The sequence below is a fragment of the Leptodactylus fuscus genome, chromosome 5, assembly GCF_031893055.1.
Source record: "Leptodactylus fuscus isolate aLepFus1 chromosome 5, aLepFus1.hap2, whole genome shotgun sequence".
In the NCBI taxonomy this organism is placed as follows: domain Eukaryota; kingdom Metazoa; phylum Chordata; class Amphibia; order Anura; family Leptodactylidae; genus Leptodactylus; species Leptodactylus fuscus.
Window position 1 is genome coordinate 14293051 of NC_134269.1, and position 19364 is coordinate 14312414.

The 19364-nt window shown below is 38.8% G+C and overlaps 1 protein-coding gene across 1 annotated transcript; it reads left to right on the forward strand.

Annotated features, from left to right (window-relative positions):
• Positions 1–10555: 10555 nt before the first annotated feature.
• On the forward strand, positions 10556–16399 carry LOC142204711 (2-acylglycerol O-acyltransferase 2-like). The gene is made up of 6 exons (XM_075276023.1): positions 10556–10684; positions 13440–13618; positions 13868–14072; positions 14256–14430; positions 14524–14723; positions 15894–16399. The coding sequence occupies exons 1-6, from the start codon at positions 10591–10593 to the stop codon at positions 16046–16048; spliced, it is 1008 nt and encodes a 335-aa protein (XP_075132124.1). The 5' UTR covers positions 10556–10590; the 3' UTR covers positions 16049–16399.
• Positions 16400–19364: the final 2965 nt, after the last annotated feature.

A 19364-nucleotide genomic window follows, 5' to 3' on the forward strand; every position in this document is an offset into this window, starting at 1 on the left:
TAGTTATATTCTTGTACATAGGAGCAGTATTATAGTAGTTATATTCTTGTACATAGGAGTAGTATTATAGTAGTTATATTCTTGTACATAGGAGCAGTATTATAGTAGTTATATTCTTGTACATAGGAGTAGTATTATAGTAGTTATATTCTTGTACATAGGAGGTAGTATTATAGTAGTTATATTCTTGTACATAGGAGTAGTATTATAGTAGTTATATTCTTGTACGCAGGAGTAGTATTATAGTAGTTATATTCTTGTACATAGGAGTAGTATTATAGTAGTTATATTCTTGTACATAGGAGTAGTATTATAGTAGTTATATTCTTGTACATAGGAGCAGTATTATAGTAGTTATATTCTTGTACATAGGAGTAGTATTATAGTAGTTATATTCTTGTACATAGGAGTAGTATTATAGTAGTTATATTCTTGTACATAGGAGGTAGTATTATAGTAGTTATATTCTTGTACATAGGAGTAGTATTATAGTAGTTATATTCTTGTATGCAGGAGTAGTATTATAGTAGTTATATTCTTGTACATAGGAGTAGTATTATAGTAGTTATATTCTTGTACATAGGAGTAGTATTATAGTAGTTATATTCTTGTACATAGGAGTAGTATTATAGTAGTTATATTCTTGTACATAGGAGTAGTATTATAGTAGTTATATTCTTGTACATAGGAGCAGTGTTATAGTAGTTATATTCTTGTACATAGGAGGTAGTATTATAGTAGTTATATTCTTGTACATAGGGGCAGTATTATAGTAGTTATATTCTTGTACATAGGAGGCAGTATTATAGTAGTTATATTCTTGTACATAGGAGCAGTATTATAGTAGTTATATTCTTGTACATAGGAGGCAGTATTATAGTAGTTATATTCTTGTACATAGGAGCAGTATTATAGTAGTTATATTCTTGTACATAGGAGCAGTATTATAGTAGTTATATTCTTGTACATAGGAGCAGTATTATAGTAGTTATATTCTTGTACATAGGAGTAGTATTATAGTAGTTATATTCTTGTACATAGGAGCAGTATTATAGTAGTTATATTCTTGTACATAGGAGTAGTATTATAGTAGTTATATTCTTGTACATAGGAGTAGTATTATAGTATTTATATTCTTGTACATAGGAGCAGTATTATAGTAGTTATATTCTTGTACATAGGAGTAGTATTATAGTAGGGCAGGGCAGGTGATATCTGCCAGCACTATGTATCAGTTACAGACTCTACATCGTTAATAGAACATTTTTAATTAACATAACATCTTCCCCACCCAGTTCTAGTGGAATCCTTGTACTTGATCTTCTCTTCCACATCCATGACAACAGCTATATTGAGAGTGTAGACTGCAGAGTTTTCCTGCTATTAGAGAACAGAGCGTTGCGGGATGTTAAATGGCGGGTACAGAATTAGAGCTGGGCTGCCATGTGTCTGACAGCAGGGGCAGCTAAATTGTGGTCTGTTTTCAGTGGCAACAAGTAGAAGATATCTAGCAACCTTGTATCTAAATAGAGAAATATCACATGCACATTGCAGGTATTCAATGTTGTCCCCATGGATCAGACCATCACTGGTCTAGAAGATATCACCTATCCCATAGATAACTGTTATGTCCTTATCATATTCATCTGATGTCACGACGTAGATAACAAGTAGAGATGAAGAAGATCCAAGTGAGAAATTATGTAGAAGATAGGATGGCTGTACCGAGCAGGGTCTATTCAGGTCTATTCAGGTGGGTGACTGGGTGACTCAACTTCATAATTCCAATGATGGTAAATTTTTGCCTCCACTTTAAGAATGAAAGAGCCGGTCTGGGCTGGCAAGTGAAATCCCGAGCGGACTAAGAGGACATGAACATAAAGTGTTGGGTAATGTGAGCAGAAAGGCAGACTAAGAAAATAGACAAAGGCTCTGCCTCGAATGTTGGGTGATGAAACCAAGATTATACCACCAAGACGTTGTGATGAAACTGGATCTATGAGACCGATATAGAGGATTGTTTAGTAATTCTGCACTGCACATGTCGACTTCATCACCAGTCTTACCATTGTTACTGCCACATGAGCCGCGAGCCGCCATATGCTATAACATAAGCTTTACTCAACCTCAGGCATTTTCTAAAGAAACACAAGCTGACCTAGAATTACAGTATTAAGGTGTGATTATATATGTGGGCGGCGAGGTGGTGGTGGGGGGGGGCGATATTTCTGGGTCACAGATACTGCTGTATTGTCCGGAAGGGCAAGGTCACATGACCTCAATAATTATAGAGCGGCTAGAGAAAGTTCTCAAGGTTTTGTAGAGTCGGCGCAGAGAGATGTCATGGAGATTACCTGGGTTATAGCGTTTCTTCTGTCAGGTGAACAAACAACAAAGACTTATTGACAATTTTATAATTGTTTTAAATTCCTCTTATGTATATAGTGATATGGAACATGCTGGTATAACCTGGGTGTATACTGTATGTAATTCTATATGTACAGCCATTATAATCTGGGTATATACTGTATATAATTATATATGTACAGCTGGTATAACCTGGGTATCTCCTGTATATAATTATATATGTACATCTGGTATAACCTGGGTATATACTGTATATAATTATATATGTACAGCTGGTATAACCTGGGTATCTCCTGTATATAGTTATATAAGTACAGCTGGTATAACCTGGGTATATACTGTATATAATTATATATGTACATCTGGTATAACCTGGGTATATTCTGTATATAATTATATATGTACAGCTGGTATAACCTGGGTATATACTGTATATAATTATATATGTACATCTGGTATAACCTGGGTATATACTGTATATAATTATATATGTACAGCTGGTATAACCTGGGTATATACTGTATATAATTATATATGTACAGCTGGTATAACCTGGGTATATACTGTATATAATTATATATGTACAGCTGGTATAACCTGGGTATCTTCTGTATATAATTATATATGTACAGCCGGTATAACCTGGGTATATACTGTATATAATTATATATGTACAGCTGGTATAACCTGGGTATATACTGTATATAATTATATATGTACAGCTGGTATAACCTGGGTATATACTGTATATAATTATATATGTACAGCTGGTATAACCTGGGTATATACTGTATATAATTATATATGTACAGCTGGTATAACCTGGGTATATACTGTATATAATTATATATGTACATCTGGTATAACCTGGGTATATACTGTATATAATTATATATGTACAGCTGGTATAACCTGGGTATATACTGTATATAATTATATATGTACAGCTGGTATAACCTGGGTATCTCCTGTATATAATTATATATGTACAACTGGTATAACCTGGGTATATACTGTATATAATTATATATGTACAGCCGGTATAACCTGGGTATATACTGCATATAATTATATATGTACAGCTGGTATAACCTGGGTATATACTGTATATAATTATATATGTACATCTGGTATAACCTGGGTATATACTATATATAATTATATATGTACAGCTGGTATAACCTGGGTATCTCCTGTATATAGTTATATAAGTACAGCTGGTATAACCTGGGTATCTCCTGTATATAATTATATATGTACAACTGGTATAACCTGGGTATATACTGTATATAATTATATATGTACAGCCGGTATAACCTGGGTATATACTGCATATAATTATATATGTACATCTGGTATAACCTGGGTATATTCTGTATATAATTATATATGTACAGCTGGTATAACCTGGGTATATACTGTATATAATTATATATGTACATCTGGTATAACCTGGGTATATACTGTATATAATTATATATGTACAGCTGGTATAACCTGGGTATATACTGTATATAATTATATATGTACAGCTGGTATAACCTGGGTATATACTGTATATAATTATATATGTACAGCTGGTATAACCTGGGTATCTTCTGTATATAATTATATATGTACAGCCGGTATAACCTGGGTATATACTGTATATAATTATATATGTACAGCTGGTATAACCTGGGTATATACTGTATATAATTATATATGTACAACTGGTATAACCTGGGTTTATACTGTATATAATTATATATGTACAGCTGGTATAACCTGGGTATATACTGTATATAATTATATATGTACAGCTGGTATAACCTGGGTATATACTGTATATAATTATATATGTACATCTGGTATAACCTGGGTATATACTGTATATAATTATATATGTACAGCTGGTATAACCTGGGTATCTCCTGTATATAATTATATATGTACAGCCGGTATAACCTGGGTATATACTGTATATAATTATATATGTACAGCTGGTATAACCTGGGTATATACTGTATATAATTATATATGTACATCTGGTATAACCTGGGTATATACTATATATAATTATATATGTACAGCTGGTATAACTTGGGTATCTCCTGTATATAGTTATATAAGTACAGCTGGTATAACCTGGGTATCTCCTGTATATAATTATATATGTACAACTGGTATAACCTGGGTATATACTGTATATAATTATATATGTACAGCCGGTATAACCTGGGTATATACTGCATATAATTATATATGTACAGCCGGTATAACCTGGGTATATACTGTATATAATTATATATGTACAGCTGGTATAACCTGGGTATATACTGTATATAATTATATATGTACATCTGGTATAACCTGGGTATATACTGTATATAATTATATATGTACAGCTGGTATAACCTGGGTATATACTGTATATAGTTATATAAGTACAGCTGGTATAACCTGGGTATCTCCTGTATATAATTATATATGTACAACTGGTATAACCTGGGTATATACTGTATATAATTATATATGTACAGCCGGTATAACCTGGGTATATACTGCATATAATTATATATGTACAGCCGGTATAACCTGGGTATATACTGCATATAATTATATATGTACAGCTGGTATAACCTGGGTATATACTGTATATAATTATATATGTACATCTGGTATAACCTGGGTATATACTGTATATAATTATATATGTACAGCTGGTATAACCTGGGTATATACTGTATATAATTATATATGTACATCTGGTATAACCTGGGTATATACTGTATATAATTATATATGTACAGCTGGTATAACCTGGGTATATACTGTATATAATTATATATGTACAGCTGGTATAACCTGGGTATCTCCTGTATATAATTATATATGTATAGCCGGTATAACCTGGGTATATACTGTATATAATTATATATGTACATCTGGTATAACCTGGGTATCTCCTGTATATAGTTTTATAAGTACAGCTGGTATAACCTGGGTATCTCCTGTATATAATTATATATGTACAGCTGGTATAACCTGGGTATCTCCTGTATATAGTTATATAAGTACAGCTGGTATAACCTGGGTATCTCCTGTATATAATTATATATGTACAACTGGTATAACCTGGGTATATACTGTATATAATTATATATGTACAGCTGGTATAACCTGGGTATATACTGTATATAATTATATATGTACAGCCGGTATATCCTGGGTATCTCCTGTATATAATTATATATGTACAGCCAGTATAATGTTCTTTTAAATCATCATTGGTCTTATTCTTTCAGGTTCGGTGTGGTCTTGGAAGGTCTCTCAATGGCCAGAATCTGTTCATGTATGTAAAGGAGATTCAATTGTCCTTCGCTGCACTATTACCCATCACGTAACTTCTCCATCTGCTGCTACTTTCTTATGGTTTTGGAAGGATGTCACTATCTATGAGTTCAATGATAAGCAGGGCATCAAGGAGAACAATATAACAATCTTGGGTGACCCTCGGGTGTCCCTCAAATCAGATTTGTCAGGAAGTAGTCTGATGACTATTGGTGATGTGACTCCAGAGGACAATGCTCTTTTTAGTTGTGCAGTGATAATCCACAGCCCTCTACCTATCACCAACAAGAAAGGTAATGGGACTCTGGTCAGTGTGGTGGAATGTCCTTTCACAGGTGGGTATCAACATATTTCTGTTATGATGGACATTTTATGAGCCTCCTTGCTCAGGAGTCCCCATGTATTTTATTATTATCTAAATGGACTCAAATTTTCTCCAGTTCCTTCCAAAGTCCAATAGTGTTACCCACTAACCAGAATTAATGATCACATTCCTGGTTCTCTACAGCCATGAATAGGTTCATGGTTACATCCCTGGTGATCTAGGGCTGGTGATGAAGTTCATAGTTGCATCCTTGGTGATCTAGGGCAGTGATGAGATTCTTGGTTACATCCTTGTTGATCTAAGTTAGTATTGAAGTTCATGGTTTGAACCCTAATGATCTAGAAAATTGTTGAGGTTCATGGTTATATCTCTGGTGATCTTGGGTAGCTTTGAGCTTTTTGGTTAGATCCTTGATGACCAAGCCAAGTTATGAGGTTCATAGTTGCATCCCTGGTGATCTAGGAAATTGTTGAGGTTCATGGTTATATCTCTGGTGATCTTGGGTAGCTTTGAGCTTTTTGGTTAGATCCTTGGTGACCTAGCCAAGTTATGAGGTTCCTATTGAATCCCTGGTGATCAAGGGCAACAATGAGGTTGTTGGTTACATCCATGGTGATTAATATCAGTGAAGAGGATCATTGTCTAGGGCAGTGATGAAGTTATTGGTTTCAACCCTGGTGATATAGGGCATAGTTGACACTTTTGATTACATCCATGGTGATTGAGATCCACGATGAGGTTCATGGTTTCATCTCTGGTAATCTAGGCAGTACTAAGAGTCATGGTTTCATGCCTAGTGAACAATGGTAAGGTTAATGGTTTCATCCATAATGATCTAGGTTTGTGATGAAGTTCCTGGTTCTATCCCTGGTGATCTAGGGCAGTGATGAGTTGAATGGTTTCATCCTTGGTGACCTAGGCCAGTGATGAGGTTCATGGTTACATCCCTGGTAGTGTAAGGCAGTGATGAGATCCATTTTTTTCATCTCTGGTGATCTAGGGCAGTGATGAGGTGCATACATTATGATCTAAGCGATTGATGAAGTTCATAGTTCGATCCTTGGGTGATCTAGGGCAGTTATGAGTTTCACGGTTACATCCCCAGTGACCTATAGGGCAGTTATGAGGCTTGTGGTGACATCTTTGATGATCTAGGAGTTATGACGTTCATACACTTGGTAGTGTAGGATAATGGATGGGTTAAAGTGGTTATCTCAGGACTGCATCTCCTTTCCATAATTTCTATTGGACCATCACCATCCCAGAATCTTTGGTCTTCAGACAACTCAAGACCAGTTTCTTTTTGAGGTATAACTTAAAGAACCTAGGAGCTTATGAAAAATCTGTTCTGGGTCCCCCAACCCTCATGTTCCATTTAAAGAATTATTGTCTTCCTATACAGTGGACGGGCCATCAGCGACCAAGATCAGGCCAACCTCTTCACCACCTGAATTCCATTTTTGGATAGACAGTAGAGGATCTTGCCCTGCTCTCCTGACTTCATGGGATTGTGTTTTAGGAGCAGCATGAACTAGAAGGACCACTGGTCCTCCAATGGTTGCCAATATCAACTTGCCTTTGATAACAATGTTGTTCTCTTGAATATGGAACTCCATATAAGTCACCTCCTGACTGCAGAAACAGTTGCTATACAATGACATCTATGGGCCCCAACACAGTTCTCAAAAAGATGCCCCTAACTGGTTAAAAATGTTCCCATCCTGGTTGTTTTTCGGAAATATCCTCCCAAATCCACAGAGGATCTTGGGTTTAACCAGGTATGAGTTTGTGTATGCCTACATGCCATCCTGTTCTCATATGCACCCATCACACACAATGCCGTGGACTGGGCTAGATGCCAGACACGGCTGATTGAACGCATTAGGTTGGCACAAGCCTCTCCTGTTGATCTGACCTGGGGCAGCAGGATGAGATGTGCCTCTCTGATGACTTGTTTACGAGGCCGATCAATGGGGGCGAGTTATAAAAGGAAAGACATTTACACTATAATACTAAAAAGGTCAACATTTTTTTTAAAAAACATCTCAAAGTTTTGGGTTTTTTACTCATGTAGTAGAAATTTCCATCTTGAAGGAACTTTTCCCGGGACTTAAATATTGATGACTTATGCTTAGGATTGGTCAGATGGGCCAATGAGGAGAATGTTCCTCTTATGGTAAGAGGATAAAAACTTGGACCGACCCATGATGGGATTGATGTACCCACCTAAACCTATTGATATGATCCTGGTCATGAGCTATAGCCTTGGAATACCATAAACTGGTGGTTCCTCTCTTCTTCTCTGAGGAACGTTACCCCACACATGGTACCTATCCTAATGACCATTCCCACCATAATTTGTAGTGCCTATATGTAGAGCATATTGTCTATTGCTTAGTTATTTCTCTCTCTTTTTTAGGAACCTCATCATCTCCTCTGGATAATTCGACTTTTCCAACATCCCACCCCAATGTGATGTCTCCCCTCGTACTCCTCCGCCTCATTCTCTTTCTCACCTTTGTGCTTATAGTCACCTTTATTTATTTGTGGAGCTGGATCTATGTGAAATTTTGGTTGGACTAAAAGTAATGGTTGCCCCCTTTTCCCTTACCCTGTTCTATATCAAATGTTTATTTAATTTTGTAACTTTTTACTGTTGTCACTAGTGATGAGCAAACTGTTTTTGGAATGAACCAGATTTGTCCTGAATTTTCTTAAGTTTTGGACTTGACGCTGACTTGATCTCTGAGGGTTCCTCACTGTGGGGTCTTCAGACCCTGGAGTATAATAGATGGAGGCTCAGGCTGGACATCCTCTTGGTGTCCGGTGATCCCTCGGGATCCTCTTCCAGGCTCCTAGGTGATGCCATGCATCATGGGACCACTGAGGCCCAATTACAAAACCTAGCAGTCCCCTGGGTTGCATGACCTTACCCAGGAGACCACAAGAGAACCCTGAACTTCTTGAGGAGACTATAACTGTTTATTATGTGTCCTAACCTTCACTTTTTATACTCCGACCCCAGACAATAGCACATCTGGTTTGGGCTGAACAAGTTCAACCCCAAACTAATTTTTGGACAGAATCCATGAACATCGTAATGAATCTTAGATCCCTCAGTGACTTTTGATCTTCTACAAGTAGTGGTACAACGGCGGCACTACTATGACTAAAACACCAAGATATCTTTATGAGGAGGCAAAGTCCATGCCGTAATTTTTGCAATTATTGTGGATGTTTTTGAGGTTCTCACTAATGAGATGTTACGATTTTACGGCCAATCGCAGTTGACCAAGTATCGCCAAGTCCAAGCCTAACGGTAACTACTTAGCAAGCAGGGCACCATTTTGTATGCCGCAGAATCCTAAACACAAACACATACAAAAAAGTCACATGCCTACACATGAATATCCGCGTCCGCCATCTTGAGCACCTGGCAACACTGGCTCATTATTGTCAGTAGACCTTGGAAATGTTTCACAATAAGGCCTAGCTCTTGTAACATGTTTCCCAAATAAAGGGAGTATGGGATGGAGGCGGACAACCGAACCGTCTTATCAGGAGACCTTGATAATAAGCTGTGAGAAGACCTTGCTGAACAATAAGACATTCTAATGAATCAGCTTCTTATCATATACTGAATATATTCCCTTAAAGCCATAGACACAATCACTGTCGATTGATTCTCAAGCCATTTTCTAATATTTTTCCACCACGCATTCCCTTGGTCCTCTGGGTTCAATGGCGGCTGGTTGTTCCTTTTCGATAATCCTAGAGGATAAATACCTAATTGATGGGGGGTCTGACTGGTGAGACCCTCACCCATTATGAATTCAGCCAGACCCCAGCCAGCCTGAATATAGGGGTGTCACTTGGTGGACATACAAACCCACACTCCTATTCTCTTCGATGGCAGTGGCAAAGATGGATGAACTACAGTACTCAGTTATCTATGGCGCGCCCATTGAAGACAATAGGAGTGTGGGTTTTAATACTATTTAGCCCCCATAGGTGCATGTGAGGACTAGCCCCAGCTTTATGATGCCAACATGGCCAGTTGGGTATCTCTTCAGTGCCATGGCCATCATATACATTGGCTTGTCCATGACCTTATCAGTATTAGTTGTGGAGCGTTACGTCCATAAGATCAGCCTCATATCCGCCTGCTGCACCTGACCACCAGGTCTTCTATTCATTTGGCACAGGACTAATCTAGTTCCATGCCGGATTCTAAAGAATTTGAATGTGTTCTGTGAACTTTTATGTGACTTCTTACAGTCTGTGAAATGTCTTGCAGTCTTTCGTCTGCTCTTCTCCCCTCTTGGCTCTGCTTGGTGTCCGTCTCTGCTCTGCTACATCTTCTGCCAATGATTTCTTAATAGCTTATAGATGGCATTAGCCAATGACAGGGGTGATATCAGGAGGAGGCGACCTTGTGGCATTGGGCCCTTGTGTCTCAGACAGAGGGGCCCCCAGGGAGTGGTGGTACACTTATATATTGCAGGGATTAGACTGCTCGTCCTCTCTTATCCCCTGTATCTTCCTGTACCCTGTCTATAAGAACCATGTGGATCCAGTTTGCCCCTTTAAGTGTCCCCCTAGATAGGAGACTGCAGACGGCCGCAGTGCTACAGTGGACCTTCTCCTTCTTGGCTCTGGGTGAGTTCTGACGTCCATTCTACTCTTCACATTAATCATTGTCTTAGGGAGAAAACTGTAGAAATTTCCAGTAAAAAATGGTCTTGGCTAATGTCTTGACAGATTCCATATAATTCTATTCTTGTACTGATCTGGAGTCATATCATGCACCGTCCTCTAGTTGCATCCAGAGCTGCATTCAAATTATGCATAGAGTGTATTGTAGGTAATGTAGAAAAGGCCATGTCACACATTACATTGCACTGTGGGCTCTATATTAGCTCCATTAGGGATTGTTCACACATACACGTCATAGAAGCAAATCCTGAGACGCTATATAAGTATCTAATCTAATTGTCATTTAACTCTTGAAGTGCTGATGCTCACTTGCAGTACCTCTCCTAACCACATCGCCACTCTCATCTCCTTTTTTCTGTCACATCTCAGTCATTCATTCTTTCTCATTTTGTTTTGTTTCTCTCCTCTCTCTTATCGCTCTCATCTTTCTCAATCCTCCATTTCTCTTCTCTTACTCTAACCCCATCTCTCATCCCCCTCTCTCACTTTACTCTCCCAACACTCTCCCTTATCTCTCTCTTGTCATTTTCTCTCAGCTTTCTCTCATCTTCATGTCTCTCTGATCTTTCTTATCCCCCTCTCCTTTCTCATCTCTCTCATCCCTCTCTCATTTTAGTATCTTATCCCTCTCTCTTATCTCTCTCATGTCTTCATCTCTCATCATCTCTCTCTAATCTTTCTTATCCCCCTCTCACCTTTCCCATTTCTCTCATGTTTCTGACTCTTTCTCATTCTTATTCCTCTCTCTTATCTCTCTCATCCCCCTCTCATATTTCTCTCTCTTATCTCTCTCATCCTCCTCTCATATTTCTGCGTCTTATCTCTCTCATCCCCCTCTCATATTTCTCTTATCTCTCTCATCCTCCTCTCATATTTCTGCCTCTTATCTCTCTCATCCCCCTCTCATATTTCTCTTATCTCTCTCATCCCCCTCTCATATTTCTGCCTCTTATCTCTCTCATCCCCCTCTCATATTTCTGCGTCTTATCTCTCTCATCTACATCTCATATTTCTGCCTCTTATCTCTCTCATCCCCCTCTCATATTTCTGCCTCTTATCTCTCTCATCCTCCTCTCATATTTCTCTCTCTTATCTCTCTCATCCTCCTCTCATATTTCTGCCTCTTATCTCTCTCATCCCCCTCTCATATTTCTCTTATCTCTCTCATCCCCCTCTCATATTTCTCTTATCTCTCTCATCCCCCTCTTATATTTCTGCGTCTTATCTCTCTCATCTCCATCTCATATTTCTGCCTCTTATCTCTCTCATCCCCCTCTCATATTTCTGCCTATTATCTCTCTCATCTCCATTTCATATTTCTGCCTCTTATCTCTCTCATCCCCCTCTCATATTTCTGTCTGTTATCTCTCTTATCCCTCTCTCATATTTCTGCCTCTTATCTCTCTCATCCCCCTCTCATATTTCTGCCTCTTATCTCTCTCACCCTATTCTCCTATCTCTCTCTTATCTCTCTAATCTTCCTCTCATATTTCTCTCTCTCATCCCTCACTCATATTTCTGCCTCTTATCTCTCTCATCCCCCTCTCATATTTCTGCCTCTTATCTCTCTCATCTCCATCTCACATTTCTGCCTCTTATCTCTCTCATCCCCATCTCATATTTCTGTCTGTTATCTCTCTTATCCCTCTCTCATATTTCTGCCTCTTATCTCTCTCATCCCCCTCTCATATTTCTGTCTGTTATCTCTCTTATCCCTCTCTCATATTTCTGCCTCTTATCTCTCTCACCCTATTCTCCTATCTCTCTCTTATTTCTCTAATCTTCCTCTCATATTTCTCTCTCTCATCCCTCGCTCATATTTCTGCCTCTTATCTCTCTCATCTCGCTCTCATATCTCTCCCTCTCATCTCTCTCATCCCCCTCTCATATTTCTGTCTGTTTTCTCTCTCATCCCTCTCTCATATTTCTGTCTCTTATCTCTCTCATCCCTCTCTCATATTTCTGCCTCTTATCTCTCTCATCCCTCTCTCATATTTCTGTCTCTTATCTCTCTCATCCCACTCTCAGATTTCTGCCTCTTATCTCTCTCATCTCTATCTCATATTTCTGCCTCTTATCTCTCTCATCTCCCTCTCATATTTCTGCCTCTTATCTCTCTCATCCCTCTCTCATATTTCTGCCTCTTATCTCTCTCATCCCCCATTTCTCTCTTATCGCTCTAATCTTCCTCACATATTTCTTACTCATTTCTTTCATCCTTCTCTCTTATTTTTGTCTTTCTCATGCCACCTCATCTTTTTGTCTATCTCTAATCCCTCTCATCCCTTTCTCTCATCTCTTTCACCTTCTCTGTTTTCTTTCTCATGTCTTACCCTCTCTCATCTCTCTCATTCCTTCTTCTACCTCATTCCACTTTCATCTCTCACAACCTTTTCTCTCTCTCTCTCTCTCTCTCTCTCTGATGGTGTTGTAGTACCATGCCTGATCACAAGGTTCTGTTAATGTAACCTATTCATATGCCGCACAAAGTGCTCTTCCATCCATGTTTAGCGCAATACTAGGACTCCAGTCTATAGTGTGGTGGAGGGGAGGGCTGATACTTGGTTCACACTCACACCTCCCAGTAGTTCTGCACTTATTGGGGGTTCCCCTTTATTCTGTAGATTGTATACTGCATGCATTGACAGACCCCTGGCCATTGAGCCCCTTCTTAATGTTTCATCTCCTAATTTTTCAGCACAGTGTTGCCTAGTTCTCTACATCCTCCTGGTTTGCTCTCAGTACTGGGTCTTGGCCATCCTCTACTCTGTATGGCTGTATATAGACTGGGACACCCCATCCAAAGGTGGCCGGAGGTCGGAATGGGTGCGAAGCTGGACCGTATGGAAATATTTTGCCAATTATTTCCCTATGAAAGTGAGTAGAACCAAACTGACCAAAAAAGATCTACTGATATGTCTACTATTAACCCCTTATAGACCCCCTTATTTGTTCTTATTGTGGCTCTGAGGGGTCTTTCTTCTGAGTTGTCTCTCTTTTGGGCACCATGTAGGGCTGTAGGATCTTTCATAGACATGAGATATTAGAAGGCTGATATAGGTAACCAGGTGACCTAAGAAACCTAGATCTTAAAAATAACAGTCTTCTCTGTGGCCTGTCTTGCAGCTGGTCCGGACAACACCCCTTGATCCTCACCACAATTATATTTTTGGATTCCATCCACATGGGGTTCTTGTGGTTGGAGCATTTGGAAATTTTTGCACCGAAGGAACAGGATTTTCAAGTCTCTTCCCAGGCCTCACTCCACATCTCCTTATGTTACCAGCCTGGTTCCGAGTCCCATTCTTTCGGGAATATATCATGAGTGGGTGTAAGTTGACTACCCCAATCATCTTCTTATAATCCCTACACTGGTCTTGGTCCTCTCTAGTTGACATCTTTCCAATTCTCCACCCATCCCTGTCCATCACTGTCTCCTCCCATACGTTGACCTCTCTTGAGGTCCCTTTTCTAGGCATCTCAACATCTTTTCATGGTCTGTCCTCAATTTTAGGTCTTGTGTCCTCCGACAAAGGAAGTGCTTCTCACATCCTCAATAAGAAGAGTTCTGGGCAAGCTGTGGTCATAGCAGTTGGGGGTCCTCCTGAAGCTCTAGATGCGAAACCTGGAGAACTAACCCTTCAGATCCTGAAGAGAACTGGGTTTATAAAACTGGCCTTGACCCATGGGTAAGCAAATTGGAAAGTAAACATTAGATATATGATCAAAGTGGGTCCTGTACTTGGGTGTAGAATACTCATGTTCCTCTTTGTTCCATCCAGGGCTCATTTGGTGCCAGTGTTATCATTCGGAGAGAACAACCTCTATTATCAAGTCAACAATCCACCTGGGTCTCTGCTTCGAAACACCCAAGACAAGCTGCAAAAGATAATAGGCCTAGCATTACCACTGTTCCATGGCCGAGGAGTGTTTCAATATAGTTTTGGGCTACTTCCCCATAGAAGACCAGTTTACACAGTGGGTAAGTAGAATACTTATCTAGATCATGGTGGATGTTAATGTCATCTTTGAGTAATTTTATTGTTTGACCAAACAATGTTCTAGAACCCCATACACCAATGATGTGCTGTTGTGGAACCCCAAACAAACTAATGGCACTCCTCTAGACCCAAAGACCTAAATAATATGTTGTTCTGAAGACCTTTTATTCTTTGGGGTTCCCTAAGTATCCTTGTACTGTAGAATCCCAATGTTCAGGATGATATTGTTTGTGAATCTCCACTAGTCTAGGTTTCCCAAGTTTCAACATTGTTCTAGAATCCCTGACGTCAAGTTGACATTCTAGAACCACAAATACCAATTCACTATTTTCCAGATTTTCCCAAGTGTCTGTGCTACACGTGTGCCACAAAAGGTTCACTGTGCCACCATATGGGCAGATATGCTATACCGATATACTATACTGCCATATATGCTTGAAATACTGAGTAGGCAAGCCCCCCCCCCAAAAAAAAACAAAAAACAAACAAAGACCCTCAATAGACTCCACTTGCCAGATTTGAAGCCCCAATACCGTTCCACGATCATATCCCTAACTAAACTGAGACATTAGACCCCTAGATCCAGACCCTAAAATGAATCCAAACCCCTTACTTACCATTTCTCATTCGTGGATCCTCCTCATTTCCAAAATCAGACCGATACAGTGTCCTGATGTGGCTGGCATCAAGATCTTGGTTGTGGTAGTGCTTGGCATTTAATAGGAACCTGGGGGCAAGAGTAGTAAGCGATAAGACTGCTATCTATGGGAGTGAATCCAAAAGATAACAGTTGACACACCGGGCCACCTTGAGTCCCCGCTACACCCTTGCCCAAGGGTTCTTCTGAAAACACTCATTAATTTACTCAACACTGTCTTAACAACCCTCATTTTCATCAGCAACACATCAATGTCAGCTCTTCATATCACGGTGGTGTAGATAAGGTCATGGGGTCCCACAGGGATCAATGCCAAGTCAAGCCCTTTAGTCAGGGAAGAGGGCCCACACACTAGCTTCAGATGTTTTCCAGGATCTCAGCTTTGCGTTGGGAGACTCCTGGACATAAAGTAAAAATCCAAGGCCTACCGGGCCCTACAAAGAGTTATGACATATTTCATGTTGTATGTCCTCCTGTCTACTCTCTGTTTCAGTGGGGTCTCCTATCCCGGTGGTGAAGAACCCTTCGCCGTCTTCTGAGGATATTGCGTCCCTCCACGCACTCTATGTGGAGAAGTTGAAGGATCTATTTGAGACCCACAAGACGAAGTATGGAATTGATAAAGAACGTAAACTCGTGCTCTGCTGAGATAGCTAAGGGGTGGCTATGAAGTTCTCAAGATGGTTGAGTCTACGCTAATATTGCGTTTATGGAGGGAAGTTCCTTGAAGGATCCCTGGAAGATCTTCGTTCCTGTCTACTGTTGTAGATGACCTTATGGATCATCCGTATGCAAATATCATCAAATATGCTTTGTATCATGGTAGTTTCAGCTCATGTTAGTGCCTTTTTGTGGACTTTAGACGAACCATGTGTAGATCGATGTTCTTATTTTTATAGACTCTCAAAAGCGCTTGAGAACTTTTGTCTTCCACCAATCCACCAGTTCCACCAGTTTATGGTGAGGCTATGTGACTGCCAGACACCTTTGGTATCCTGATGTGGATAATCTGGGCCCATTCCTTGACACAATGGACCACTATGTCCATCATATACCAGTGGGTTAAGTTTATACACTTTTCACAACTTTCTACCTTTCTAAAGGTTTGTGTTCACCCCACTGGTCATTGGCCCTCGAGCACTGTACTAATACCCATCTCATCTGATACGGTAGGATTACCGTCGGCCCTTGTTTCTGAGACTCTCTGAAGGTACCTCCACCACGTTACACGTGGTAGGTGATAACCTTGGGGTCAGGAGCTTCAAGTTGTGGTTTCTTGCTCCCAAGGTCATACAACTGGGGCCTCCAAAAAGTTCAAAAATTCACCAATTATTGTAAGCCCTTGAGTTGTAATTCTTAGAAGATTGCTTTCATGTGTAGGGCCCACTTTATGCTTTTATTTGGGGCCAGATCAACTTATTTTTGAATGTTTTTTTATCTTTTTTTTATTTTTGTACAATTACAAATTTAGAAGTTTTTTTTCCTTGTGCTGGAATTAAATTATGAGAAGGAGGCTACATTCCCATGTGTATGTCTGATTTTTTTAGTTTCCATAATTTACCTATTCCCCCATCTCCCAAAAGATTAGTTGGGGCCATTCGGGCAAAATGCACTCAATGTAATCTGCTTTTCGTCATGTAATCTGGTGCCAGAGGTAAGAATCAGTCAATAAGAAGGACATTGAAAGAGGACACCCAAAATACAAAGTGCGTGAGGTGTGACAGGGAAGGACCGAGACTATGGAAACTCTGTGGGTAGATAAACACTATTTGTGTCACTGGGCCGGGGCTAGATGGAAAGTCATAGTCTATAGTAGGGATATATTTAGTGGCACGCAACTCTATATGCGTGTTATGTCGGTGACCCAACTTTATGTTGTGTCGTAAGAAAAAGTTGCAAAAATTTTTGAAACTTTTTGAGTTAAAATATCTCTTCCTCCAGAAAAAAAAAGGAGTTGTACTTGGTCCCTTATAGACCTGAGGGTCTAATTGTATATAGAACAATACCAGTACACCGCCATCCTGATGAAAAGTCCAGTGGCTGAGTGAAGGGGTATAGCGGTATGTGAATCCCCCTTTATAATTATCACACGTTTTTCAAATAACTCTACTATCCTATGCTCAAAAAGCAACCTGTCAAATAATAACCCCATATAATGCTAAATACTACCACTCTGTAGTGACCAAATAATACCACCATTTACTGTCTAAATAAAAAATCTTATAGTATCCAATAAAACTGTAGTGAACAAATAATACTACAATTAAATGTACAAATAATACAGACATATAGTGTTTAAATAATACCACACTGTAGTGACTAAATTATTCCAATATATGCTGTCCACATAATACCACCATATAGTACCCAAATAATACCATATATTGACCAAATAACATTATCATCCATGCATAAATGACAATACCATCTTTTCCCATGTTAACAATACTTCACAGTCCATTACAGTCCATCATAGTGACTAAATAATACCATCAAATAGTATCCAAATAATACCATCATATACTGTCCAAATAATACCATAATATACTGTCCAAATAATACTATCACATAGCATCCAAATAATACCACCACATAATGTCCAAATAATATCATCATGTATTGTTCAAATAATACCACCACATAATGTCCAAATAATATCATCATGTATTGTTCAAATAATACCACCACATGGTTTCCAAATAATACAGCCATATACTTTCCAATTAATACCATTACATAGTGTTCAAATAATACTGTGATACTGTATATTGTCCGAATAAAGCCGTCACGTAGTGTACAAATAAATACAACACATAATGTCCAAATAATACCGTTATATATTATTCTGCTTACTTATATAGCGCCATCATATTCCGCAGCACTTTACAGATATTGTCAGTCACTGTCCCATATAGGGCTCACAATCTACATTCCCTATCAGTATGTCTTTGGTGTGTGGGAGGAAACCAGAGTACCCAGAGGAAACCCACGCAAACACGGGGAGAACATACAAACTCCTTGAAGATGTTGCCCTTGGCAGGATTTGAACCCAGGCCTCCAGCGCTGCAAGGCTGCAGTGCTAACCACTGAGCCACGGTTATATATTGTCCAAATAATACCTTCACATAGTGTTGAAATAATTCCGCCACTTACTGACCAAATAATACTACCACATAGTGTCCAAATAATATTGTCATATATTTTCCAAATAATAGTATGACATATTGTATAAATAATACCACCACATAGTGTCCAAATAATACCGTCATATATTATCCAAATAATACTGCCTTATAATGTCCAAATAATACTACTACCTAGTATCCAAATAATCCCATTGTATATTGTCCGAATAATACCGTTACATAGTTTCCAAATAATACCACCACATAGTGTCCAAATAATACATCATACATTGTCCAAATAATACCGCCACATAGTGTTGAAATAATACCATCACATAATGTCCAAATAATACCGTCATAGGATATACAAATAATACCGCCATATATTGCCTGAATAATTCCATCACATAGTGTACAAATAATGACACCACATAATGTCCAAATAGTACCGTCATATAGTGTCCAAATAATACCACCACATAATGTCCAAATAATACTGTTACAGAGTGTACAAATAATACCGCCAAATATTGTTTGAATAATACCATCACATAGTGTACAAATAATACTGCCATATATTGTCAGAATAATACCATCACACAGTGTACAAATAATACTGCCATATATTGTCTGAATAATTTCATCACATACTGTACAAATAATACCACCACATAATATCCAAATAGTGTCTAAATAATACCATTACATAATGTCCAAATAATACTGTCACAGAGAGTATAAGTAATCCCGCCATATATTGTCTGAATAATACCATCAGATAGTGTACAAATAATACCACCTTATAGTTCCCAAATAACAATACTGTGTAGCACAGAATA